At 51.8% G+C, this 27,485-nt stretch overlaps 1 protein-coding gene across 1 annotated transcript in view; it reads left to right on the top strand.

The window, feature by feature from the left end:
• Positions 1 to 27,485, top strand: part of DYSF (dysferlin) — a 75,509-nt gene that overhangs the window by 38,547 nt on the left and 9,477 nt on the right. Inside the window, 14 exon segments of the mRNA XM_050973376.1 lie at positions 450 to 611; positions 1,831 to 1,996; positions 2,797 to 2,870; positions 6,620 to 6,682; positions 11,616 to 11,714; positions 12,285 to 12,413; positions 13,136 to 13,291; positions 14,517 to 14,608; positions 16,355 to 16,525; positions 17,396 to 17,538; positions 20,057 to 20,196; positions 20,996 to 21,084; positions 21,304 to 21,399; positions 22,915 to 23,056. Coding sequence (XP_050829333.1) covers positions 450 to 611; positions 1,831 to 1,996; positions 2,797 to 2,870; positions 6,620 to 6,682; positions 11,616 to 11,714; positions 12,285 to 12,413; positions 13,136 to 13,291; positions 14,517 to 14,608; positions 16,355 to 16,525; positions 17,396 to 17,538; positions 20,057 to 20,196; positions 20,996 to 21,084; positions 21,304 to 21,399; positions 22,915 to 23,056 — 1,722 coding nt within the window.

Consider the following 27,485-nt stretch of genomic DNA (forward strand, 5'->3'; position numbering starts at 1 on the left):
ATAGGATGAAGTTCAGGGAATGAGGGATGGGATAAGGATGAAGTTCAGGGAATGAGGGATGGGATAAGGATGAAGTTCAGGGAATGAGGGATGGGATAAGGATAAGGATGAAGTTCAGGGAACGAGGGATGGGATAAGGATGAAGTTCAGGTTGGATATCAGGAGGAATTTCCTCATGGAAAGGGTGGTCAGGCATTGGAAGTGCCCAGGAAGCTTTGGAATCCCCATCCCTGGAAGTGTCCAAGGAATTCCTGGTGCCAAGGTGGGGATCAGTCACAGGTTGAGCTCGATGACCTCGGAGACCTTTTCCAACCTCAAGGATCCCGTAATTCCCACCACTGCTTGTCCTACGTGGTTGGACCTCCAGGTTTTCCTCCACTGCCGAGGAGCTCCATGGAAGCCTGGAAGCAGAGCTTTGGCTCAGGATTTGGTGTTCCCTGATCCCACAGATCCTGGCCTGGGGGCTGAGGAACCTCAAGAGCTTCCAGCTGGCCAGCGTGACCTCGCCCAGCCTGCTGGTGGAGTGCGGGGGGCAGCGCGTCCAGTCCGGCGTCATCAAGAACGTCAAGAAGAACCCCAACTTCGACGTCTGCGTGCTCTTCATGGAAGTGGTGAGGTCCCAGCGGGATTGGGGCGGTGCAGGGGGGAGGGAAGGCCCTCAAAAATGGGGTGGAGCGCCCTAAAATCCTCTAAAAATGGATCTGGTGGAGGACCTCAAAGTCCCCTAAAGGTGGATCTTGTGAAGGGCCTGGAGGTCCCGTAAAAATGGATCTCGGGGTGAAGGACCTCAAAGTCCCCTGAAAATTGGTCTTGTAGTGGAGGACCTCAAAGTCCCCTAAAAATATAAATTTTGTGAGGAACCTCAAAGTCCCATAAATGATGTATTTTGTGAAGAACCTCAAAGTCCCATAAATTACGTATTTTGTGAAGAACCTCAAAGCCCCCTGAAAATGGATCTTGTAGTGGAGGACCTCAAAGTCCTATAAAAATATAAATTTTGTGAAGAACCTCAAAGTCCGATAAATTATGTATTTTGTGAAGAACCTCAAAGTCCCATAAAAACGAATCTTTTGAAGGGTTTGGCGGTCCCATAAAAATGGCTCTTGTGCTGAAGGACCTGGAGGTCCCATAAAATTGGATCTTGTGCTGGAGGACCTCAAAGTCCCATAAAAATATAAATTTTGTGAAGAAACTTTAAGTCCCATAAATTACGTATTTTGTGAAGAACCTCAAAGTCCCATGAAAATGGATCTTGTAGTGGAGGACCTCAAAGTCCCATAAAAATATAAATTTTGTGAAGAACCTCAAAGTCCGATAAAAATATAAATTTTGTGAAGAACCTCAAAGTCCCATAAATTATGTATTTTGTGAAGAACCTCAAAGTCCCAAAAAAACTAATCTTTTGAAGGGTTTGGCGGTCCCATAAAAATGGCTCTTGTGCTGAAGGACCTGGAGGTCCCATAAAATTGGATCTTGTGGTGAGGGACCTCCAAATCCCATAAAAGCAGATCTCGTGCTGAAGGACCTCGAAGTCCCATAAAAGCGGATCTTGTGGAGGACAGTCCTGTAAAAATGGATTTTATGGTGAAGGACCTCAAAATCCCACAAAAATGGGTCTGGTGAAGGACCTTAAAACCCCATAAAAACGGACCATGCGGCGAAGGACCCGGAGGTGCCGTAAAATTAGTTCTTCTGGTGAAAGACCTCAAAATTCCACAAAAATGGTCCTTCTGGGGAAGTTCCTTCTGCCCTTGGATTTTTGGGGGATGGTGCAGAACCTCTGCCCTCCCTTTCCGGCCTCATTCCATCTTCCCTTCCCTCTTCCCGCAGCGTCTGCCCAAGGAGAGCCTCTACAGCCCCCCCATCACCCTGAAGATCATCGACAACCGCCCCTTCGGCCGGAGACCCGTGGTGGGACAGTGCACGATCCGCTCCCTCCAGGAATTCTACTGGGATCCCTCCCAGCAGGACACGGGGGCACCCCAGGAGCAGCCAGGTAGGTGGGAATGTCGGGATTTGTGTCCTTCACGGAGTCATGGAATGGTTGGGTTGGGAGGGAACTTAAAGGTGATCCCGTTCCACCCCGTCCATGGGCAGGAACACCTCCCGCTATCCCAGGTGGATCCAACCTGGCCTTGGGCACTGCCAGGGATCCAGGGGCACCCCCAGGAAATCTGGGAATTCCAGCCCAGACCCTCCCCACCCTCCCAGCCAGGAATTTTTTCCCAATATTCCATTGAAATCTCCCCTCCTTCAGTTCAATCCATTCCCCCTTGTCTCAAGTCCCTCTCCCATCTCCTTGGAGCCCTAGATGGGATGGGGATCATGGGATTGGGATCTTGGAGATGAGCTTTGGATGGTGGGAATTGTCTGGATGAGTCTGGGATCTTGGAGATTAACTTTGTGTGGTGGGAATTGTCTGGGATGAGTTTGGGATCATGGAGATGAACTTCATGTGGTGGGAATTGTCTGGGATGAGTTTGGGATCATGGAGATGAACTTTGGATGGTGGGAATTGTCTGGGATGAATTTGGGATCCTGGAGATGAACTTTGGTGGGAATTGTCTGGGATGAGTTTGGGATCCTGGAGAAGAACTTTGGATGGTGGGAATTGTCTGGGATGAGTTTGGGATCCTGGAGATGAACTTTGGATGATCTGAGTGGTCTGATGAGATTGGGATCATGGAGGTGGGGTCTGGGAGAAGCTGGGATCACTCCTGGAGGTCAATCCCACGGTTCCTGGGCTCTGGGATTCCCAAATCCCGGGGTCACGGTGCCGCCCTGCTCCGGTTGCAGATGACGTCAGCCTCACGCCCAGGGACGACGTCCTCATCGACATCGATGACAAAGAGCCCCTGATCCCCATCCAGGTATGGAAAATACGCTGGGAAGATCCCAGATTCTTTCCGTGCTCCGGTGGATCTGGTGAGGGTGGATCCAAGGTGCCAGGGTGAGGCCGGATCCTCTTGGATCCATCCTTTTCCAACTTTCCTGTGTTTTCCCTCCCTCTCCTCACCTGCACAGCCCCAAGCTCCTCCTCATTCCCTCAGTTGGGAATGAGGGGCTGGATTTGCTTTCCCGATGGAGAGAAATCCATGCCAGGTTCTTCCCAAGGAAAGCAAAAATTCCCTGAGGCTCCGACGTCCTTGCTCCATGGCCGGGTCTTCTTCTCCCAGTTTGGCTCCTGGCTTGCAGGAATTTTACTGGACTGGGGTTGGGGAATCCCCAATCCCAAATCCATGGTGGTGGGAGTGGGGAACTGGTGCAGTTCCAATGAGTTTGAGGGATCTCAGCATTCCCTTGGGAATGGATCAGGATGGACACACCCCTGGAATGTCCGTTCTTCCAGAAACTTCCTGTATCCACAGTCCTCGGATTCCTCCTCCAGCAGAAGGAATCTTTAGGACAGACCTGTGCCGAGCTGTGAGTGGGATGCACGGATCCCGAGGTGATCCCGGTGCCTCTGGAGCAGCTGGGAATGGTGTCAGGAATGTTTGGTGGAGCTTTTCCCAGTCTCCCATCCCTTGGTGGGATATCAAGGGCTGGAATTTCCCTAATCCCTATTCCTGGATGCCACAGGGCTGGAAAAGCTGGAGTTTCCAGAAGGAATCTGCATTCCAGGTGTTTTCTGCCTCAGTTTCCCTGGCCTTGAGCAATTCCTGGGATGGAGGAGCTGCTGAATCCAAGATGTCCAACTTGGGCATGGATCCTGCACTTTATCCATATCCTTGGTGGCTCCTGGGGATTTCTATTCCCAAGGATTTTCTGGTGCTTTGGGACATTTGTGGTGTATCCCAAGCCAAGCTCAGGCTGGTCCCACATCAAGCTGGGAACCAGGAATTTGGCTGATTCCCAGAAAAACTGTGGATGTGGCCCTGCTCATTCCCACTCATTCCAAATGCTCATCCCTGGAAGTGTCCAAAGCCTGGCTGGATGGAGCTTGGAGAAACCTGGGATAGTGGGAGGTGTCCCTGCCCATGGAAAAGGTGGAATGGGATGAGATTTAGGATCCTTCCCACCCAAATCATTCCATGTTTCCAGGATCCTATTCACAGCTCCGCTGGGTTCTTGTCCTGAAATCCTTCAGTCTCCGTTGGGATTGGGACAGGAGAATTGGGAAAAGTTGGCTCCGGTGCAAAGCGTGGAAAGGGAAAAGCAGCACCCGAAAATGCTCCTGATTGGAGCACTGGGAATTTGGGAAAACAGCCTCGTTCCCTCCGTTTTGCTTCCCATTTAAGGATTTATCCTTAAAATTCACAGCTGGGCTTCATCTTTTCTCAGGGAAGTAACTGGAACGTGTCCGTGGAAAACTCCAAACTTGGGAACGGGACTTTTTGTTATAAAATCCCTCTTTTTTAATTCCAGGACGGAGAAACTTGGGAGAAAACTGAGGGAATAATGTGGGAATCTGTGGGATCCCAACTTGAGATGTGGAGCTTGATCCCAGTTTCCCATGACCCGGATCTGGGGTTTCCCATGATCTGGAATTGGGATTTCCCCCGATCCAGTGCTGGAAGTGCTTGGACATTCCCACTGGCGGGATTCCCAGTTTGTCCCATTTTTCTGAGTGGTCAGGATGGGGGGAACACCCTGGGATGCCCAGAGTGGGATCGGCCATGCTCACGAATCCCTGGAATCCTCTGCTCAGATTTCCATGATTTATTCATGGAAAACCACCTTGGTGGCAAACACGCTCCCATTTTTTCCTTTGGGAATAAAACCTCTGGATAGGGACTCGCCTCCCTTTATACCCCCTGGAGCTCTGGGAGCTGCTCCCAGGAATGCGGGATCCCATCCCAAAGATTCCAGAGGAAGGAATGAGACGGAGCTTTGGAATCCTGGAGCTTCCTTCCCTGGGATAATTTTATTGGAAACATCTCCAAATCCGGATCAAATTTAGGGGAGAGTTTAAACAGCCGGAAAAGGGGGAGAGGGATGTGACAAAACCGTTCCAAAGTGGAAAATTCTGGCATTCTTTTCCTGGAGAAAACATTCCCCAAATAATCCCCCTGCCACCAATGGAGTTCTTCAGTTTGACCCTGGATTTGTCCTTCTCCGTTTGTTTCTTTCCTTGTTTTCCCTGTTATTTCGGGAAAGCAGGGAGCTTCTTCCTGGAAAGCCAACCCAAAATTCCCACCTGGGTATTTTGGCCCTGGAAGCTGCTCCTCTCCTGGAGGTGGACACGGATTGAGGCGTGGATGGACCGTTGGGATCATTCCGCCCATCCCGGGCCAGATTTGGCAGGTCAAGGAGCAATCCCGGCCCGCAGGGACCATCCTGCTCCGCTTTCCCGGGAAAAGGGATGGATCCCAAGCCAGCAGCTCGTGCTCAGGGCTCTTTGGAAGCAGGAGCCAGGATTTTTCATGGATGCGTTTCTGTGTGTGGCTCCGGAGTTTTTCTCCCTCCTTGCCAAGCCCTGGCTTTGGTCCCTGCTCCGAAGGATGGTTGGAACAAAGGATCCCTTTGTTGCTTTCCCTGGAAAATCGGGAAAACAACCAGAGGTGAAATCCCTCTGCTCCAAGGTTTGGGAGTGCGTTATCCATCTCATCTGAGCGGGATCAGGAGTTCAGCCGGAGTTTAAAACCAGTTTAAGTCCACGGGAATCGCATCCCGGTCACCCAAAGTGAGGAAAATCCTAAAACTCACGGCTTTGGTTCTTTGGGAAAAGGACACGGAATGGGGGTTTGGAAAGGTGGAATTTGGGGAAGAGGCTGCTGGATCAGGCCTTGTCCTGCCTGCTCTGTTCCTGATGTTTTCCCAGGGTTCATTCCCATGGGAAGAGGGTCGGGAAGGACTTCCACAGCTCCATGGGATTTGGTCTGTTTGATTATGGATAATCCAGCTGGAAAGGAGCTGTTCCCAGTTCCCAGAGCCACGAGGGAATCCTGGCCGAAAATGATCTTCAGGGAATGTTTTCCCTATGGAATATTTCCCCTATGGGAATCCTGATGGAAAATGATCCTCAGGGAATGTTTTCCCTGGAAATTGTGGAGTTTGGCCCAAGGATGCTGGTCTGGATCTGGTGGGATCAGAGCAGGATTTTGGGAACAAGCCTGAGCTGGATAACCGGGAATGCTGTCAGGATTGGTCTGATCCTCAAACCTGGCTGTTTTCTGGGAAGAACCTCTCATTCCTCCCCCTTTTCCACCTCCAAGGGATCCTTGGAATTCTGGAGCAGCGCTGCCGCTTCCTGCCCACGGATGTGATCCCGGGTTTTGGTTTGCCCAGGATGAGCTGGGCTTGGACCTGGGCTTTGATCCTGAGCATTCCCAATCCCATTCCAAATCCCCCTGGCTCAGATCCTTCCCTGGATTCTGGGATAACTCCCTGAGTTTGCAGCCCTCAATATCCAGGAAAAGGCCTCTCATCCACTGGGAATTACTAACAGCTTTTCCATATTTTTCCCCCTTAATATCCCATTTTTCCTCTACCTCATTCCAGCTGTTTGCCGAACATCCCTAAAAACAAACCCTGCGCTCATCCCAAATTCTCCTTATCCTGGGAAACCCCAGGGTTGGGAATATTAGTTTGGATTAATCCCATTAATTGTCGCTTTTGATGCTGCGTGTTCATCCCGGTTCCCGGAATTCCTTGGATAACGGATCATTTTAATTTGTAGCTTCCCGAGGGTTTGACGAGCTCAGCACTAATTAACATCCCGGATTCCCGGGCCCCGCCTCATGTAGGTACCGCTTCCTTTCTAATTGCCAATTAATTGCTTAATTAATTAATCGCTTAATTAATGACCGGAGTCCATGAGGATACGCGGATAAAGATGGAAGGAGGCGTTTTCCTTCTGGGAATGATCCTGCTTGCTCCTTAGAAAAATGGCAGTTCCAGCTGGCTGCCTCCGTGTCCTTGGGTTTTCCATTAATTCCAAAGGGAATGGGGGGGTTTAGAAGAATTCTGTCCCCGGCTTGGGAATCCCAGCACAGGAAGGATATGGAAGTCTGGGAGTGATCCAGAGGTTGGGACCAGGATGATCAGAGGGATGGAGCAGCTCTGCTGGGAAGAAAAGAAGGGAGATCTGGGAATGTTCCCCTGGAGAAGGGAAAATTCCAGGGAATCCTCAGAGTCCCTGGAGGGGCTCCAGGAGAGCTGGAGAGGGACTGGGGACAAGGGACAGAGGGACAGGAGCCAGGGAATGGCTGCCACTGGGAAAGGGGAGATTGGGCTGGGATCTGGGCAAGGAATTGCTGTCTGGGAGGGTGGGCAGGGGCTGGGCTGGAATTCCCAGATTTGCTGTGGCTGCCCCTGGATCCCTGGCAGTGCCCAAGGCCAGGTTGGATCCACCTGGGACAGTGGGAGGTGTCCCTGCCCATGGAAGGGGTGGAAAAGGATGGGATTTGAGGATCCCTTCCCTTTTCCTGCTCCCTTCGTGTTTTTTCCACGAGAAAAGCGGATGTTGGGATTTTTCTGGGCTTTATAGGGAGGGCAGTGGAACTGCTTTGCCTTCTCAGGGATAACGCTCCAGAGGAGCAATTCCCTTCATCCCAAATTCATCCTGGTTGGGTTCTCCATGAAATCATGGAATGGTTTGGGTTGGAAGGACCTTAAATCCCATCCCATTCCACAATTTCCATGGGCAGGGACACTTCCCACTATCCCAGGTGGCTCCAAGCCCATTCCACCCTGGCCTTCGACACTTCCAGGGATCCAAATATTGTCCAATGGATGGATTTCTCCAGCCCAGAGAGGTGGCAGTGCTGGAATCCCGACTATGGAAACAAAAATTCCTGAAATAACCCCCCCCATCTCATTGTCCATCGACATTTTTAATTTCCGTGGATGTGTTTTTGGTTTAGGACAAAGAAAATCCAGGAGGAAAAAAGGAAAAAGAGGGAAAAGCTACAAAGCATTAATTTAAAATGAAACAATGGGAATATTAGGTGGGAATAAACCATCCTGTTGTCCTGGTTCTTCCAGGATTCCCCAGGAATGGGAGCCAATGGGATAAACCCCAGTTTGCAGAAAGATAGGAATGTTTCCTCGGGAAAACCATCCTGGTCTGGAAAACTGGGTTCCCATCTTCCTTCCAGGCTCCTTCTCCTTTGTGGCTCAGGAGCTCCGCACAAAAGCGGGAGCTGGGAATGAGGCCCAGGGGCTGCAGTTGGGGAAATCTTGGAAAAAAGCTTTTCCAGCCAAAAAAATCCAGCTCCGTGCGGAGCGTGTGAGGAAGGTCCTGGATTTCACCGGGATCTGCCTCAGGCTGGGGCGTTAATGAGGAGGGGGAAGAGTTTAAAGTGCCAGAGGGCAGGGATGGGTGGGATCTTGGGATGGAATTCTGCCCTGTGAGGGTGGGCAGGGGCTGGGCTGGAATTCCCAGATTTGCTGTGGCTGCCCCTGGATCCCTGGCAGTGTCCAAGGCCAGGGTGGACATTGGGACTTGGATTCAGCTGGGACAGTGGGAGGTGTCCCTGTCATGGATGGGGTGGGAATGGGATGGGATTTGAGGTCCCTTCCAACCCAAACCATTCCAGGTTTCTGGAGCGCCTCTACTCTAGGAGGGCTGGGAATGTTCCCCTGGAGAAGGGAAGGCTCCAGGCAGAGCTCAGAGACCCTGGCAGGGCCTGGAGGGGCTCCAGGAGAGCTGGAGAGGGACTGGGGACAAGGGACAGAGGGACAGGAGCCAGGGAATGGCTGCCACTGGGAAAGGGGAGATTGGGCTGGGATCTGGGCAAGGAATTGCTGTCTGGGAGGGTGGGCAGGGGCTGGGCTGGAATTCCCAGATTTGCTGTGGCTGCCCCTGGATCCCTGGCAACGTCCAAGGCCAGGTTGGATCCACCTGGGACAGTGGTATGTGTCCATGCCCATGGAATGGGATGAGCTTTCAGGTCCCTTCCCATTCCATAATTCCACGATTCCTGGGCACCTCCCGGAGGAGAGGAGCTCAGGAGGAACTCTCGGACACCTCTGCCCCTCCATTCCCTGCTGAAGAGCCCTACAACACGGTTACTCTGCCGTTACTCCACCATTACTCCGGCTCGTGTTGCCTTCCAAATCCCCCATCCCAGGACACGTTAGCGGAGCCGAGTGGAGGCGATTCCAGCCAATCCATGTCTGTAAACTATTTGGGATAATTGGTTGTTTGCTGTGTTTGCTCCTTCCAAATCCAAGCCCACATTTCACGGCTTCTCCGGTTACTGCTCCTTGGAAGAGCTCTGAGTGTTGGATGGCTCCTCCTGGGAATGGTTCCCATCCCAGCGCTGCCCCCCCGCCCCGGAATGTTCCTGATGGTTTTAATATTCCCAGCTGGGAGCCAGCCCATGGCACTGCCACTGGGGAGGGGGGGAAGGATTCCCAGAGAAAACTCTGGGATTTCCACAGCCAGGGTTTGTAGGATCATGGAAGGGTTTGGGTGGGAAGGGACCTGAAATCTCATCCCATTCCATGGCAGGGACACCTCCCACTATCCCACGTGGATCCAACCTGGCCTGGGACACTCCCAGGGATCCAGGGGCAGCCACAGCAAATCTGGGAATTCCAGCCCAGCCCCTGCCCACCCTCCCAGACAGCAATTCCTTGCCAAGATCCCAGCCCAATCTCCCCTTTCCCAGTGGCAGCCATTCCCTGGCTCCTGTCCCTCTGTCCCTTGTCCCCAGTCCCTCTCCAGCTCTCCTGGAGCCCCTTCAGGGACTCTGAGGATTCCCTGGATTTTCCCCTTCTCCAGGGGAACATTCCCAGCTCTCCTTGAACAAAAGAGCTCCAGAATCCTGGAATGGTTATGGTAGGAAGTGACCGTAAATCCCATCCAGTTCCACCCCATCCATGGGCAGAGACACCTCCCACTGTCCCAGGTGGATCCAACCCCAATGTCCAACCTGGCCTTGGGCACTGCCAGGGATCCAGGGGCAGCCACAGCAAATCTGGGAATTCCAGCCCAGCCCCTCCCCACCCTCCCAGCTAGGAATTTTTCCATAGAGCAGAAATTCTCCTTCCTCCAGCTGTGTTTTGTTTCTGGAGCTGCTGCAGTTCCTGGGATGATGGGATTGGGTGACATGATCCGGTTATTCCCAGGATATCCAAATGATGGGTCCCTCTTGGGAAAAAGTTGGAGTTCCAGGGCGGTGAGAGGGAAAATAGGGAAGGAACAGGGATGGGGAGACAGGAAACCTCTGGATAATCATGGCAGCAGCTTTCCAGGTGGGAGTAAGCTCCTTTTCCTGGAAATTTTCAGGATTTGGTCACTTGAGGTTAAATTTATCCACAAGGGATTCTCTCCTGGGGTTTGTGCCCTATGGGATCCATGAAAAAACTGGAAAGGGAGCAGAGATCCCGATCCCAGAGATTCTCTGTGCCATGGACAAACCCCTGGAGGTGGTTTGGGATACCCGGAGGGAATTTTATCCTTCCCCTGGATAAACGAAATTCCTCAATCCATCCTTTGCCGATCCACTGCTTTCCATGGCATTCCCATTCCCCAATGGAACCATATCCATCACCATTAACATTCCAACTGCTCCCCTTCCCTCCTTTTTATGTTTTCCCTGTTTTCCATTGGAATATCCTTAAAAATCCACCAAAATCTCTAATCCAGCTCTTTCCCTTGGGGCTGCAGAGGATTCCGTGGGTAAGTCCTGGGATGAATCCAAGTGTTTTCCTCGTATCCCAATACCTGTGGAATGTCGTGAAATCCGAATGGTGCCCTCGAAACAATAAAATGGGAAACGATGAAAGGAAAATTGGGATTTCCCCCCCTCCCAAAAAAAGGAGGTGGCAAAAGCCTTGGAGTGAATTTCCAGAATATTCCAATTAAATTTCCAGAATATTCCAATTAAATCCAATGTCTATCCATTAAATCCCGTGCTGTTGGCTTCAGATATAAATCCAATAAAACTCCGTTTGGAATCCTCTGTGAGGTCACTGAGCTGGAATTCTGCGGCCTCCTAAAAGGAGACACCGGGATTTTCCAGGAATTTTTTATGGATTGACAGCAAAATGATCTCCGAAATGGGATTCCTGTAAAATCCATGGAATATTGAGCTGGCATGGCCCGTTTTTCCTCCAGGAATTGTTTGCAATGGGAGTTGGTGAGAGCTGAGGTTTTGTGGGATTTGCCCAGTTTCTTTTCATCCAAGGGTTGTGTCATTCCGGAGACCTGGGCACCGTTGGGTTTTAATGGAAAGATGGGAATTGTGTGGATTTATTCATTTATCCGCAGGTTCTGTTGGGATGGGGAGGTTGGGAGGTGCTGGGATACAACCAGGAAGTCAATCCCTGTCCCCCAAATCCCAAAAAATTTCCAGGGAAAGCCTAAAATTGGGGTATTTTAAGCTATTAACAGTGGAGTTAAATTGATTTATTCCCTGCATAGAAATCCTGGGAAAACCATCCTCCAAGTGGCCAGAAATTCCCTAAAAATGCTCCAAATTCTTGGAATATTCTTCTTGGAGCTCTACATCATCTTCCCATGCAGAATAATCCTCTTGGGAATATCCACAGGGGCTGTAACGCCTGGATTTGGGCTGGGAGCTTCCCAAAAAAACCCTGGAAATCAGGGATGGGTTTGATGCAGGGTTCACTTCCCAAATCCGGGAGTTGCTGCTTTTTCCAGGGATTTTTTTTTTTTTTTTTTTTTTGTGGAAAACGAGTAACTTTGGGATCTCTGGCTGCAGGAGGAGGAATTCATCGACTGGTGGAGCAAATTCTACGCTTCCACGGGAGAGAGGGAAAAATGTGGATATTACTTGGAAAAGGGATTTGACACCTTGAAGGTGAGTGACTTCTGTCGGGTGTGGATCCTTGGAATTCCACTCTCCACGATTTCTTTGGGATTTTCAGCTTTTTTTTCCCATCCAGGTTCATAAAAACCCCAAACCTCATTTTCCCCAGGTGTGGAAAATTCCGTTTCCTTTGGAAAAGCTTTTTGGGAAACTTCGGGAAATTTTCCCTTGGGAAGTAGTGGAGGGGGTGGGGAATTGCCGCCCTGGGAAGGGTTTGGGAATGAGGAAAATCAGGGATTTCTCAGGGAAGAGGGAGATTAAGGCACAAGAAATGCTAAATTTAATGCATTTAAATTTAACCAATTTTTCCTTGGTTTTAAGGAAAATATTCCCAGCTGTAAGATCTCTATCCAGGAAAAACCCACCAGGAGACATTGGCTTTGTCTGGATTGTTGGGATAGCCTGGAATTTATTGTGGGATTCCCAAATTCTCCTCTTCTCACTGCCCCGGAGAGAAATAAGGGCGAAAATTCCCAGAAATTCCTCCCCGTGGGACGAATGTTCCCAGGATTGAGGAATTTGTTTGGAATTTTTTTCCATGATCCGTCTTTTCCTCCTCAGGTCTATGAGACGGAGCTGGAAAACGTCGAGGAATTTGAGCATCTCTCTGACTTCTGCCACACCTTCAAACTCTTCCGGGGGAGATCCCAGGATTCCAGCGACGACCCCTCGGTGGTGGGGGAATTCAAGGTGGGATGGGCCCTCTCCCCATGGATTGTGTCCATAGGGGTGGGAATTCTGGGATCTTTAAAGTCCTTTCCAGCCCAAATAGTTCCGTGAGTCCAGGAATTATGGGGGTTGTGGAATCCTCATCCGTGGAAGTGGCCAAGGAAGCTTGGAAGGGGCTTGGAGCAAGCTGGGACAGTGGGAGGTGTCTCTGCCTATGGAAAGGGTGGGAATGGGATGGGATTTAAGGTCCTTCCAACCCAAACCATTCCAGGATTCGGGAGCACCTCTGCTCTGGAGCCAGGCTGGGAGAGCTGGGAATGTTCTCCTGGAGAAGGGAAAATTCCAGGAAAAGCTCAGAGTCCCTGGAGGGGCTCCAGGAGAGCTGGAGAGGGACTGGGGACAAGGGACAGAGGGACAGGAGCCAGGGAATGGCTGCCACTGGGAAAGGGGAGATTGGGCTGGGATCTTGGCAAGGAATTGCTGTCTGGGAGGGTGGGCAGGGGCTGGGCTGGAATTCCCAGATTTGCTGTGGCTGCCCCTGGATCCCTGGCAGTGCCCAAGGCCAGGTTGGGATGGATTTGGATTCATCTGGGAACAGGGAATGTGTCCCTGCCCATGGGATGGGATGAGCTTTCAGCTCCCTTCCCACCCAACCCATTCCATAATTCCACAATTCATTCCTGCCATTCCAAGTCTGCTCCCATCTCCTCGTGTTCTTCCCTGAATTCCCGTGTCCTTCCCAGGGTTCCTTCAGGATTTACCCTCTTCCCGACGATCCGCGCGTTCCGGCACCTCCCCGGCAATTCCAGCAGCTCCCGGCCAGGGGGCTCCAGGAATGCCTGGTCCGGGTTTACATCATCCGCGCCTTCGACCTCCAGCCCAAGGATTCCAATGGGAAGGTGGGAAAGCTCGGTGTTGGCTCCTGTAGTGGATTCTTCGAACAGCTCAGCCCTTATTGGTCAAAATTTGGTTAAAATTTGGTCAAAATTGGTCAAAATTTACAAATTTGCCATAAAATTTAGGAATCTGTTCCTGTTTTCTCCCGCCCTTGGAATATCTGGGAAGTCTGGGAGGCAACTCTTCCTTTGTCCGTTGGGATTTTTCGGGATTAGTTCCATGAGTTTTGGGTTTGGTTTTATTTTGGGTTTTTTTTTGGTGTTTCGGTGCTGAAGGGAATAAAATCCCATTTTTCCCGAAATTCCGTCTTGCAAGGGTTTGCTGGTCTGGAAGGGAAATTCTGGGAAAATGGGAATTGTGTAGGTCCAAAACTCCCCGAAACTCAGGGAAGGGAAAAATCTTTTTTAATTATCTTGGTTCCACTGGAAAAGAAGGGAAATTTAAGGAATGCTGTGGGAAATAGATGAGGAAATGTCTAAGGAAGATAGATGGGAAAATAGAAAATACACATGGAAAATTTATGGAAAAATAATTAATAGATACGAAAATATATAGAAAATATATGGAAAAACATGTGGAAAAAAGTATATGGAATGTGGGAAATATATATGGAATATATTGAAAAATAGATGCAGAAATTCCAACCGCTTTTGAATTTTCCCATTTTTTTGAAATGGATTTGGGATGGAAGTGGTAATTCCTAAGAAATCCCCCATGAGTAATTCCTGAGGATTAAGAAGAAGGAAAAAAAATGGGAGTTTTTCCATTTAAAACCCCAAATTTGATCCCAGATTTCCCCTGGGATGGGAATTTTACGGAGGCTTATCCCAGCCCAAGGAATACCTGGGAGCTCATTCCGTTCCCTGAGCGCTGTTTCCCATCCAATCCTTAAAAAACCAATCAGCAGGAAAAGGAAAATCCGGGAGAAGTGATGAGAGAACTTGGCCTGGGCGTTTTTTTCCCAGGGAATTCTTGGATGTGGCTGGGATGGTGTATCCCTGTAGATCCAGGTAAAATCTTTTAGGTGGAATTGGATCTTTCCCTTGAATTTTTTTCCTTCTCCTGGAAAAAAACCCAACTTGAATTAAATTCCCCACTTTCCAAGTTGATGCCGAATCCCCAAAATAATTTTATTTAGGAGAGGGATGGGATTTGGAACAATTTACGGAAAAGGGTGGGACTGGAATCCCACGGGATTTTTGTGTTTCTTTCCGTGCCCACCTCCAGTGTGATCCCTACGTGAAGATTTCCGTGGGAAAGAAATCCATAAACGACCAGGAAAATTACCTTCCCTGCACTCTGGAGCCTGTCTTTGGGAAGTAAGTATGGATTCCGTTCGGGATCCATGGAATTTCTTGGGTGTCCTACTGAGGGGATTGTGCTGGGCCAACCAGAACTTCCCAATCCAACCCCCAGTTCCAGGTTGGAGCAGCCCGGGATAGTGGGAAGTGTTCCCTGCCCACATCAGGGATTGGGAATGGGATGAATTTTAATGTTTTTCCCATCCCAATCTATTCCATGATTCCCTTGGCTCTCAGTCGTCAATCCCTGGGATTTCTGAGCTCTGTGGACTGAGGAGCTGGAATTCCATAGTGAAAGAATCTGGATCATCCCATTGTGTGGAAAGAGTTTGGGGAATTTCTCCTCATGCAGGAATTTTGATCCAATGTCTGAGGGAAAAACGTGAGGAATGGGCAGGAATGGGACACCTCCACATGTTCTGGAAAAGGATTATCCATGGATAATTGAGTTGTTTCTCTCAGAAACGGGATAAAATTCCAAGGATAGGGGTTTATTCCGAGAAAAGCTGTTTGGCAAGGCTGGAAAAGGAGCAGGGAAACTGAGGGAAGCCCAACTCCATGGGGCTTTGTTCTCCCAGAAAATCAGAGAATCATGGAATAGCCGGGGTTGGACAAGACCCGTAAGGATCATTTATCCGACTCTTTCCCAGGACAATCCCAGAATCCCACCCTGTCCCTGGGAACATTGTCCAAATGTTCCTGGAGCTCTGGCAGCCTTGGGAATGTGGCCATTCCCTGGGGAGCTGTTCCAGTGCCCCAGCACCCTCTGGATGAGGAATCTTTTCCTGATTTCCAACCTAACCCTCCCTGGAGCAGCTCCAGCCATTCCATGGGCCCTGTCCCAGAGACCGGAGCTGCCCCTTGGGATGAGCTCCAGGCTGCAAAAATCTGGGACTTGGGGAACAAAAGGGGATCAAATCCTGCTTCCCACAAAATCCATCTGATTTTCCAAGGCTGCTCCCACCAGCTCAGGACACCTTCCCAACAAAGCAAGATGGAGAGATGAATTTAAATGGGATCTTGGCAAGGAATTGCTGGCTGGGAGGGTGGGCAGGGGCTGGGCTGGAATTCCCAGATTTGCTGTGGCTGCCCCTGGATCCCTGGCAGTGCCCAAGGCCAGGTTGGACATTGGGGCTTGGATCCACCTGGGACAGTGGGAGGTGTCCCTGCCCATGGGATAGGATGGGATTTAAGCTCACTTCCAATCCAAGCCATTCTGGAGTCAGACTGGGAATGTTCCCCTGAAGAGGGGAAAATTCCAGAGAAACCCCAGAGCCCCTGGCAGGGCCTGGAGGGGCTCCAGGAAAGCTGGGGAGGGACTGGGGAGAAGGGACAGAGGGACAGGAGCCAGGGAATGGCTGCCACTGGGAAAGGGGAGATTGGGCTGGGATCTGGGCAAGGAATTGCTGGCTGGGAGGGTGGGCAGGGGCTGGGCTGGAATTCCCAGATTTGCTGTGGCTGCCCCTGGATCCCTGGGAATGCCCAAGGCCAGGTTGGACATTGGGACTTGGATTCACCTGGGATCAGGGAAGGTGTGGAATGAAGTCATTAAGGTGTCTCCCGATCCAAACCATTCCATGATTCCACGATAAACGAAGCCAGCACAACACCGCCATGGCCTTGCTGGATCAAGGTGACATGGAAGCTCAGGGACCCTGATCCATCCCATCACCGGTGGGGTTGGGATGGGGCGTGGATCCATTCCCATGGAATTCCAGCAGCACCATCCTCTTTTCCCAAGCAATTCCCTGTTCCCTTTTCCAGGATGTTTGAGCTGAGCTGCACCCTGCCCCTGGAGAAGGACCTCAAGATCACCCTCTACGACTACGACCTCCTGTCCAAGGACGAGAAGATCGGCGAGACCGTCATCGACCTGGAGAATCGCTTTCTGTCCAAATACGGCGCTCGCTGTGGCCTCCCCCAGACCTACTGCGTGTGGGTTCCTCCCTGGGCTTGGGATGTCCAGGAATCCCGGGATTGGGATGCTGAGGTGGCCACGGGGTCACAGCAGGGGTGTCCTGGGGGACCTGGCTGAAGCTGCGCTTCCCAGAGTCCTGGTTCTCCTCCAGGGAGTTCCTGTTCCGTCCCTGGTGGCTCCTGGTGACCTCGTGCTGAGGACACCCCCAGAGAGGCCGTGGCTGTCCCATCCCAGGAATGGGAGATTGGGCTGGGATCTTGGGAAGGAATTGTTCCCTGGGAGGGTGGGCAGGGGCTGGGCTGAAATTCCCGGATTTGCTGTGGCTGCCCCTGGATCCCTGGCAGTGTCCAAGGCCAGGTTGGACATTGGGGCTTGGATCCACCTGGGACAGTGGGAGGTGTCCCTGCCCATGGATGGGGTGAGAATGGGATGGGATTTTAGGTCCCTTCTAACCCAGCCCATTCCATGATTCTGCAGCCCCTCTGCTCTGGAGCCGGGCTGGGAGAGCTGGGAATGTTCCCCTGGAAAAGGGAAAATTCCAGGAAATCCTCAGAGTCCCTGAAGGGGCTCCAGGAGAGCTGGAGAGGGACTGGGGACAAGGGACAGAGGGACAGGAGCCAGGGAATGGCTGCCACTGGGAAAGGGGAGATTGGGCTGGGATCTTGGCAAGGAATTGCTGTCTGGGAGGGTGGGCAGGGGCTGGGCTGGAATTCCCAGATTTGCTGTGGCTGCCCCTGGATCCCTGGCAGTGCCCAAGGCCAGGTTGGACATGGGGGCTTGGAGCACCCTGGAATAGTGGGAGATATCCCAGCCCACGGCACTGGATGAACTTAAATGTCTTTCCCACCCAACCCATTCCATGATTCCATGATTGTGTTTGGTTTCAGCTCCGGCCCCAACCAGTGGCGAGACCAACTCCGCCCCTCCCAGCTGCTCCACCTCTTCTCCCTGCAGCACAACTACAAGGCTCCCACCTACAAATCCGACCGGATCATCTTCCGGGATCAGGAATACGTCCTCTCCGAGCTGGGTAAGATGTCAGGGATGCTTTGGAATAGCAGAATTTCCTCACTCCAGAGGAAGGGATGGAGCTGGAGGTCATGGAGACATCGCCAGGTTTGAGTGGTGCATTCCCCCATCCTCATCCTCTCTGGCCACATTTGCTCCGAACCATTCCCGAGTTTGGCTGTGCCCCAAATCCTGGGATTGAACCCAGACCTTCAATCCAGGAATGTTGACCTTGGGTTGGACCAAGTCCGACACCCCTGGACTGGGGGTGGGAAGCTCCAGCCTGATATTCCAAGTGCTGCCAGAGCCAGGAGAGCAGCTCTTCCATTGGAATCTCATTTTGGGAATGGTCACTAGAGGGAGACAATATCCCACACACAGACCTGGGAATTCTTTCGGGATGTGGGGGAGTCAGGGAACAAACCCGAGTTCTACAGAGAGGAGAAAAGCCCCAGACTTTTGAGGAGGAGTTTTTTGTTTGCCCGTGGCACCTCCCCCTGACTCAACATTCCTGGGGCAGGAGGGTTTTTTGGGAAAGCACTGCTTTAAGGCACAAAAAGAGGGTTTTAGTCCAAGGAGGAGGTGAAATCCCACTGGGCCTGGCCCAGGAGCTGCAGTTTGGAATCATGGAATGGTTTAGCTTGAGACCACAAAGATTATCTCGTTCCACCCTCTCCGTGGGCAGGGACACTTCCCACTATCCCAGGTGGATCCCACCTGTCCTTGGATACTTTCAGGGATCCAGGTGCAGCCACAGCTTCTCTGGGAATTCTCTTTCAGGGCCTCCCCACCCTCAGAGCCAAGAATTCCCAACATCCCACCTAAATTTTGACTGGGTTTTTTTTAAGGCCTCCACACCAAGGATGTCACCAGAGACCCCAAACAAGGCGCGACCCAGGGCTGATCCCTTTCCGTGCTCTTGGGAAACAAAGCACAAATCCCTTCGGGAATTCAGGTTTTCCCCTGAGGAGAAGGGAAACAAGGAATCCTCATGGAAAAGTTTTCCCGGGAGAGCCGGGGAGGTGTTAAAATGTGTCCCCCCCGTGGCAGCGCCTGCTGTCACCTTCTCCGAGTTCAAACAGCAGAACAAAGCCCGAGGCTTGACCCGGAGCAGATCTGGAATCCAGCTGCGAGCTCCGGAGCCGGACTGGGAATAAACTGGAGCCGTTAAACACGAGAGCCGGGATTTTACAAGCCCCTCCCCCCGGCCCGTTATTCCATAACTCCCAGGTTTTGTTGTTCTCCAGGAGGGGCTCGTTCTTTTCTCGGCGCGTAAAGCCGCACGTGTGCGCACACGCCGGAATTCCAGGGTTTGGGAAATGGCTGGGAATTAGCCCAGGTGGCTGGAGTTAAGCACGTCCTTTCCATGGAAGGAGCTGGGATATCTCACCAGGATCTGGTGGAGTTGGAGTGATATTTATGGAATATTTATGGAATAATATTTATGGAATATTTATGAAGCACTTTGTGTTTCAATTGTCCTGGAAGGTGCACGACCGGAGTGGGGTGAAGTCCACCCACCCCAGCCTGGGATTTTGGGATCGTTTGGGCTGGACTCAGAGAATCAGGGAATTTTTAAAGTTGGAAAAGATCTTTAAGATCCTGAAATCCCAGAGTTAAGTTTGGAAAAGACCTCCCAGATCAAGTCCAGCCTTGTCCAAGTGTCCTGTCCGGTTTGGACACCTCCAGGGGTGGGAATTTCACCACATCCCTGATATCCAAGGACAGGGCACTGTGTCCCATCCCAGGAATGGGATGGGGAGACAGGAGCTGGCTGTTGGCTGTACTGGGATGGATGGATGGATGGATGGATGGATGGATGGATGGATGGATGGATGGATGGATGGATGGATGGATGGATGGATGGACGGACGGATGGATGGATGGATGGATCCTGACCAGGAAGAGAAGGCAGGAATGTCCATTACTGAGGAATCTTGGCCCATCTGTGGCAGGATCAGGGGCTGGTGTGGAGTAGGTCAGGCGGAGGAGATAATTCCAGATCTTCCTTGGATGGAGGACCATAAATATCCTGGTGGGACTGGAGCAGGGACTTGGACCGGAGCAGGAACTTGGAACAACCCCCAGGCGGTGCTGGTGGTGTTTCCATGTTCCTCCTCCTCCTCCCATTCCCGTCTTTCACCCCAAATCCCGCAGAGAAGAAATGGGATCCCACTGGGATCTCATTCCTGCCTGCCCAGCTGAATATCCTGGATTTCTTTAAACTCTGGGATAAACTGTTGGGAGTGGGAACAATGGCAGAGGATTGATGGGAATCCTGATTTCTGGGACTTTGGGACAGCTGGATTCACTGGATTCTCCTTTCCATAGGATCCAACTGGATCCTTGCCATATTTCCCTGGCTGTGATTTGTGGGATGGTTGCACGAGGGTCTCCCTGGATTTTCCCACTGGGAATGGCATCCCTGTGCCCAGCAGGGTTTGTGGTGATGGATTTGGGAATGCAGGCTGTGCTGCTCCAGCTCTTCCTGGCCAAAATCCATCCCTGTGGGATTCACTCTGCTCTCTTCCCCGTGGCAGAAGATGGAAAACCCCCGAATCCGCACCTGGGGCCGGTGGAGGAGCGGCTCGCCCTGGCCGCCCTCCGGAAGCAGGGATTGGTTCCGGAGCACGTGGAGACCCGGCGCCTCTACAGCCCCCTCCAGCCGGACATTGAGCAGGTGGGTCCTGGAATGTGGCCGGGATGAGCCCGGGATGAGCCTGGGATGCGCCCAAGAGCGGCGCCTCCTGATCCAGCTGTATCCAGGGGAGAATCCTGCTGGGAATGTCTGCCCTGGGATAGGCGATGTTCCCTGGGAAGGGAGGTGGTCATTCCCCCTGAGCATATGCTCCCGTTTTTTAAAAATTAAATTTAACTTAATTTAGTTTAATTTAATTCAATTTTACTTTTTTGGTCTAAAAGTCCTACTCAGAATTCTTCTCCCAAAATCCTGGGATCACTGAGGTTGGAAAATCCCTCCAAGGTCATCGAGTCCAAGCTGTGCCCGATGCCCACCTTAGCACTGAGTGCCACATCCAGGAATTCCTTGGATGCCTCCAGGGATGGGGATTCCAAACCTCCCTGGGCGCTTCCAAGGCCTCACCACCTTTTCCATGAGGAAATTCCTGCTTATGTCCAACCTGAGGCCGTTCCCTCTTTTCCTGTTATTCCCTGGGATCAGATCCCAACTCCCACCTGCTTCCAACCTTTCAGGCAGTTGTGGAGAGCCAGAAGGTGACCCTTGATCCCGGTTTTTTCCAGGCTGAGCCCCTTTCCCAGCTCTCTCAGCTGCTCCTCAGGATTTATATCCATCAACACATTCCCAACTATCCCTCAAATAATTTAAAAATGACCTTTTATGCCACTTTTCCATGGAATAATCCTCCCTTCCCACTCAAGGGTCCCAGATCTCCCTGGCGAGGTTCTGGTTTTCCAGTCTGGAATCTCCCAAGGTTTCAGGGCTCTGTTTTTCCATGCAGGGAAAGCTCCAGATGTGGGTGGATCTCTTTCCCAAATCCCTGGGACATCCCGGCCCCCCTTTCAATGTCACTCCACGCAAAGCCAAGAGGTAACTTCCCATTTCTTCCTCATCTTTTCCTTGGGAAAGGAGTTGGGAATGCTTGGAAGCCTCGGGTGGCGATGGATTCACCCACCTGGATGAGGGACAGGTGTGTGGGATCATCTCCAGGGAAATGGCTCCCACAGGGAAATCTGTCAGTGGGACAACCGGGCTTCCAGGTGGATGAGTTTTCCACCTTCTCATGGTTTCATTCCTGGGATTTTCCAGGTTCTACCTGCGCTGCATCATCTGGAACACCAAGGACGTGATCCTGGACGACCTCAGCATCACCGGGGAGAAGATGAGCGACATCTACGTCAAAGGGTGAGCGTCCCGCTCCGGAGCCTCCCGGATTCCGGAGGCTGGAGGTGCAGGAGCAGCAGGGAAGGGGTTAAGGTGGTCCTTGGAATGGTATTACAGGGATAGACTTGGATTCTGCTGGGATGGAGGAGCCATCATGGCTCTCCAGTTAGGGATCCACAACTTTCCAGCTGTGGATTCTCGTCTTCAAGCATGGATCCACACCTCTCCACTTGTGGATCCACCCGTTTCCCACTATGGATCCCCGCCTCTCCAAGCATGGATCCACCTCTCCAGTCATGGATCCACACATCTCCAGCTGTGGATCCACCCTTTTCCAGCTATGGATCCACACCTCTCCAGCTGTGGATCCACCCGTTTCCAGCTATGGATCCACGCCTCTCCAAGCATGGATCCACCTCTCCAGTCATGGATCCACACATCACCAGCTGTGGATCCACCCCTCTCCAGTCATGGATCCACGCCTCTCCAAGCATGGATCCACCTCTCCAGTCATAGATCCACACCTCTCCAGCTGTGGATCCACACCTTTCAAACCATGGATCCACACCTGTTCATCTCTGGATCCAGGGATGGAGATGTGTTTTTTTGGGAAGACACATCTCTGCTGAGCTCACAACCTTTTTCTTCAGATCTCTGGGATGATCCGATGGCAGTATTTTTCTTTGGACTATTGGATGTTCCCACAGTGGGATAAGATGTGGGAGCAGCCTGGCCATGGGGAGAGGAGCTCCTTGTCTGCTCATTCCCAGCTCCTCTCCCAGACTTTTTGTGCCTGAGGATCTGCCTATGGATCGGGAATGTGGTGGGGAATATTCCTTCCATCCACTGCTGCCTCTGGAAGATGGGATGGAACATGCCCATCCTAGATTGGATATTAGGGAAAAATTCTTCATGGAAAAGCTGTCAAGCTGTGGAAAGGGATTCCCAAGGAATGTTCAGGCTGGTAGAGATGGGAATGTTCCCCTGGAAAAAGCAGAACTCCAGAGAGAGCTCAGAGTCCCTGGAGGGGCTCCAGGAGAGCTGGAGAGGGACTGGGGACAAGGGACAGAGGGACAGGAGCCAGGGAATGGCTGCCACTGGGAAAGGGGAGATTGGGCTGGGATCTGGGCAAGGAATTGCTGGCTGGGAGGGTGGGCAGGGGCTGGGCTGGAATTCCCAGATTTGCTGTGGCTGCCCCTGGATCCCTGGCAGTGCCCAAGGCCAGACTGGACACTGGGGTTTGGGGACACCTGGGACAGTGGGAGGAGTCCTTGAACATGGAAGGGCTGGGATGGGATGATCTTTAAAACCCATCCCAAACCATTCCATGATTCCATAATTCTGGAGATGCTAACACCAGCACTGATTCATCTCCCATCTCTGGGACTGCTGCTTTCCCTCTCCCATTTCCCCACCCCCAGCAGCCACTGGGATTGGGAATATTCCATTTCCCCTCACGGACATTGTGACATTGGGGGAGATCCCAAATCCTTGCCATGATCCCGATTTTCCATGGGCTCCGTTTGTCCCTGGCAGGTGGCTGGTGGGACACGAGGAGAACAAGCAGAAGACGGATGTCCACTACAGATCCATGGGAGGAGAAGGGAATTTCAACTGGAGATTTGTCTTTCCCTTCGATTATCTCCCGGCGGAGCAGATGTGCCACGTGGCCAAGAAGGTGAGTGGTCCTGCATGGAATTCCTGCATCCTTGTGGGAGTTCTGGGACACCAGCAGGAATTTCCTCATGGAAAGGGTGGTCAGGCCTTGGAAGTGCCCAGAGAGCTTTGGAGTCCCCATCCCTGGAGGTGTCCAAGGAATTCCTGGATGTGGCACTCAGTGCCAAGGTGGGCATTGGGCACAGCTTGGACTGGATGATCCTGGAGGGATTTTCCAACCTCAGTGATCCCATGATCCCTGCTCCCTGTTTTTGTTCACCCTCAGTATTCAGGGAATATGAGGTGCCCAAAGATTCCCGCTTGCGATGGGACCATCCCTGAAACCCCCTGGGACCCCCCAAAACCCCCTGGGATCCCCAAATCCCACCGAGATCCCCGTCCCACCTTATTTTCCATGGAACCATCTCTTCGGCCGGGAAGATGCTGAGCAAATCCCCCATCCCAGACAATTCCCAGCTTCCAAAGCCCTTCCCGGGCAGTTCCAATGATTGACAGAATCCCAGCCGGGCCCATTTCACGCTTCATATCCCACAAATCCCAAGTACAGGGTGTACTACATCCAATTATCCCGCTTGGAAAAAGCCAAGACCCCCTCCATAAACCCCTTTAAGCAAATCCATCCCGCTGTGCCGATCTGGAATCTTTTCCCACCACATGGCTTCCAGCACTGGATCTGAAAATAAACACCTTGTAAAAGCTCTCTGTAAAGGCCGGAATAATGAAGGAAAAGCCGGGTGGAGCATTCCGGCTCCGGGAATTTTTTGATCTCGCCATGTGCTGTTTGAACTCCGGCTTGGTTCCTGCGGCCGTAAAAATCCCGGCTGGAAAGGCAGGCGCTGGAAGGTGGAATTTCAATCAAAGGTTGGGAGCGACTGTGGGGAATTGGGAGCTGCTCAAAACCACCTGTGCCCAGCTGGGCCGGGAGGGAAGGAGTTTTCCAATGGTTTTCCTTTGTTTGTTCCATCCTGGAGCTCCCAGGAGTGGGGCCAGGTGGATTAGGATCCATGGAATTGTGGAATGGTTTGGGAGGGAAGGAAGCTGAAAGCTCACCCAGTTCCATCCAGGGACACCTCCCACTGTTCCAGGTGGATCCAACCTAGCCTTGGACATTCCCAGGGATCCAGGGGCAGCCACAGCAAATCTGGGAATTCCAGCCCAGCCCCTGCCCACCCTCCCAGACAGCAATTCCTTGCCAAGATCCCAGCCCAATCTCCCCTTTCCCAGTGGCAGCCATTCCCTGGCTCCTGTCCCTCTGTCCCTTGTCCCCAGTCCCTCTCCAGCTCTCCTGGAGCCCCTCCAGGCCCTGCCAGGGGCTCTGAGCTTTCCCTGGAATTTTCCCTTCCAATTCCAGCAATCCCAAATCTCCCAGCCTTTCCCGTGGCAGAGCTGCTCCATCACTCTGATCATCCTGGTGCCTCCTCTGGATTTGCTCCAAGAGCTCCAGGTCCTTCCCATGCTAGGAATTCCAGAGCTGGAATTCCCGTGGGTGGGGGCTCCATGGGTCATCCCAACTCAGGTTGCAAATGCTCTCTCCAAGAAAACCAAGGATGCCCCAGGATAAGAGGGTGTCCATGTGTTTTTGTTCAGATGGGAACGCCTGGGGTGTTTTGGAGACTGGAAATCCAGGGAAAACCAGTGAAAAGCCAGGCAAACCCAGGTGCCACTCTTTTTCCTGCTTTTCTGAACCTTCCAGCCACTTCAGGAGGGTTTTCCGTAACTTTCCTGGCTGGATTGATGTTATAAAGATTTTCCTTCTCTTTCTGAGAGAGGAATTTCCCCCAGTCCGAGTTTCTAAAATATTTCCATGGAAGAGAAATATTCCCATCTTTAGGACAGCATTTCAGAAAACATGGAAATACTTTTTTAATTCTTTTCTCAGCATTCCTTTGGAATTCCCATCTTTGTTCCCTCTATTTTTTTGGTGCCATCTTTCTCCTCCAGCCCTGGAAAATTCAAACCATGTTGGCTGCATGGGAAGAGCACATTCCCAGGTTTTTGAGTCCTGCAGGAAAACAGTTTCTGGGGTGGAAAATGAGAAAATCACGGAATGATTTAGGATGGAAAAGCCTTCAAAGACCAGCAGCTCTGCCAGGGCCACCACTGACCACGTCCCCAGGTGCCACATCCAGAGGGACTTTAAATCATTCCAGGGATGGACATTCCATTGTTTCCCTGGGCAGCTTCTGCATGGCCGGAAAACCCTTTCCATGAATTTTCCCTAAATTTTCCCTAACCCTTTCCCTAAATTTTCCCTAAAACCCAGCCTAAACTGGAAGTTTAAACTTTGGATTCCCAGTTAAGCCTGTTGTGGGATGGGTCATGGGACAACCAGGACAATCCGAGGTCCCCTGGGCGTGGATCCCATTTTCCCAGGCATCCACTCAGGGAAGAGCTCGGCTCCCACATCCCGCAGGTGCCGCGGGGTGGGAAATGCGTGGGATTGGTTTTGGAACGTTCAGCTTCCCGTGCCGATTCCAGCAGCAGCTGGATGTGGTCGCCAGATCTGGATCTGGGAAGTTCTTTAGGGCAGGAAAGGGTTTGCATGGAATGTCGGAGCAAACGGCATCCCCATGGATGTGCTGGATCTGGTTCTGGGATTCCTATGGACATGGAGGGGCTGGAGCGTGGCCAGGCCAGGGAACAAAGCTGGGAAGGGGCTGGAGAATTCCTGAGGGAGCTGGAAAGGGGCTCATCCTGGAGAAAAGGAAGATCCAGGAGGACCTTCTGGCTCTCCACAACTTCCTGGAATGTTTGAACCAGGTGGGAGTTGGGATCTGATGCCAGGGAATAACAGGAAAAGAGGCAATGCCTCAGGCTGGGCCAGTGGAGGCTCAGGGTGGACACCAGCAGGAATTTCCTCATGGAAAGTGGGGTCAGGAATTGGAAGCACCCAGGGAGATTTGGGATCCCCATCCCTGGAGGTGTCCAAGGAATTCCCGGATGTGGCACTCAATGCCAAGGTGGGAATCAGGCACAGCTTGGACTGGATGATCCTGGAGGGATTTTCCAACCTCAAGGATTCTGTGACATCCAAGGGGAGTCTCCTGCCTGTCCAGGAGTCCTGAATTCCTGCAGGATGCACCTGAAATGGGACTTTTTGGGAGCAAACTTCCCCTCTTTCCCCAAAATCAGGTTTCCTCCTTTGTATTCTGGAGCGCATCCACAGTCCGGGAGAAATGCAGCCCTGTCAACACTTTCCCGGGAATCGGAGCCGATTTTTCCCTGCTGCTTTATCCACAAAAATCCATAAAATATCCCCGAGCCTCCCCTCGCTTGGAAAACAAACCCCCGAACAATAATTCCGGCCTTTTTTTCCCCGTGGCTTGGACAAGGCCGGGATATAAATTTCGCGCTCCGGGTTGTTTTTATAGGGAATGTTCGGAGCTCGATTTAATCACGGAAGCGAATTTCACGCTGCCTTGAAAGGGACCCATAAACTTCTCTCGGCATCAAATTCCCCCTTCCCAATTCCCTGTTCCTTTTCCTGCCTTTCCAGCGGAGCTCTGGGTGTCCCCAGCTGGACAGAGCTCGGAGCGGGGAGGTTTTGTCTCCAGCCAAGTGATATTTTATGGAGTTTTCCATAAAAAAAAAAAAAAAAAGGGTGGGGAATTTGGAGCCATGGAGCATTGAATTCCCGCCTGGAAAGGGTCGAGCCCCACCTGAGTTATCCCTGGAATGCCGGGGTGTCGTTCTGAGGGATTGGGATGCAGAGGGGGCAGGGCCAAGGTTTTGTTCCCTTTTTCCTTGGACGTTGCAGTGGGGAGGAGGGAAGGTGGAATCCCAAAGTCTGCCGGGTTTGCCAGAAGTTCCATGGAATCGTGGAATGGTTTGGAATGGGAAGGATCCTAAAGCCCATCCAGGGACACCTCCCACTATCCCAGGTGGATCCAAGCCCTGTCCAACCTGGCCTTGGACACTGCCAGGGATGGGACAACCACAGCTCCTCTGGGAATTCCATCCCAGTTCCTCTCCACCCTCACATCCTGGAATTTCTTCTCAAGATCCCATCCAACCTTTCCTTCAGCTTCGTTATCCCAAGGACATGGATCCAGTTGGGACAGGGGGGAGATCATCCCAAGTGCGAGGTTTTCCTCAAGTTTGGCTCCCTGTGGATGGGATGGGGAAATGAGAAATTCCAACAAATCCTTGGGAAGTTCCATCAGCCCAGAAGGGAGCGTGGGATGCGCCTGGAGCATGGACACATCCATGGACTGTGGGAGTGATGGGATGAACCTCTGAGCCAGGAATTCACTGGGAAAAGAGGCACCTGGAGGACATGGAGCTCATGGAAATTTACTTTCCAGGGAATATTCCAGCCAGGAAATGAGATAGTCTTGAGGGTCCCTTCCAACCCAATCCAGTCTGGAATTCCATATATTTCCCCCTTTTCTGAGCCAAGCCAAGTGGGCACCTGCATTTCTCCCGGAAGG

The sequence above is a fragment of the Serinus canaria genome, chromosome 4 (assembly GCF_022539315.1).
Source record: "Serinus canaria isolate serCan28SL12 chromosome 4, serCan2020, whole genome shotgun sequence".
In the NCBI taxonomy this organism is placed as follows: Eukaryota; Metazoa; Chordata; class Aves; order Passeriformes; family Fringillidae; genus Serinus; species Serinus canaria.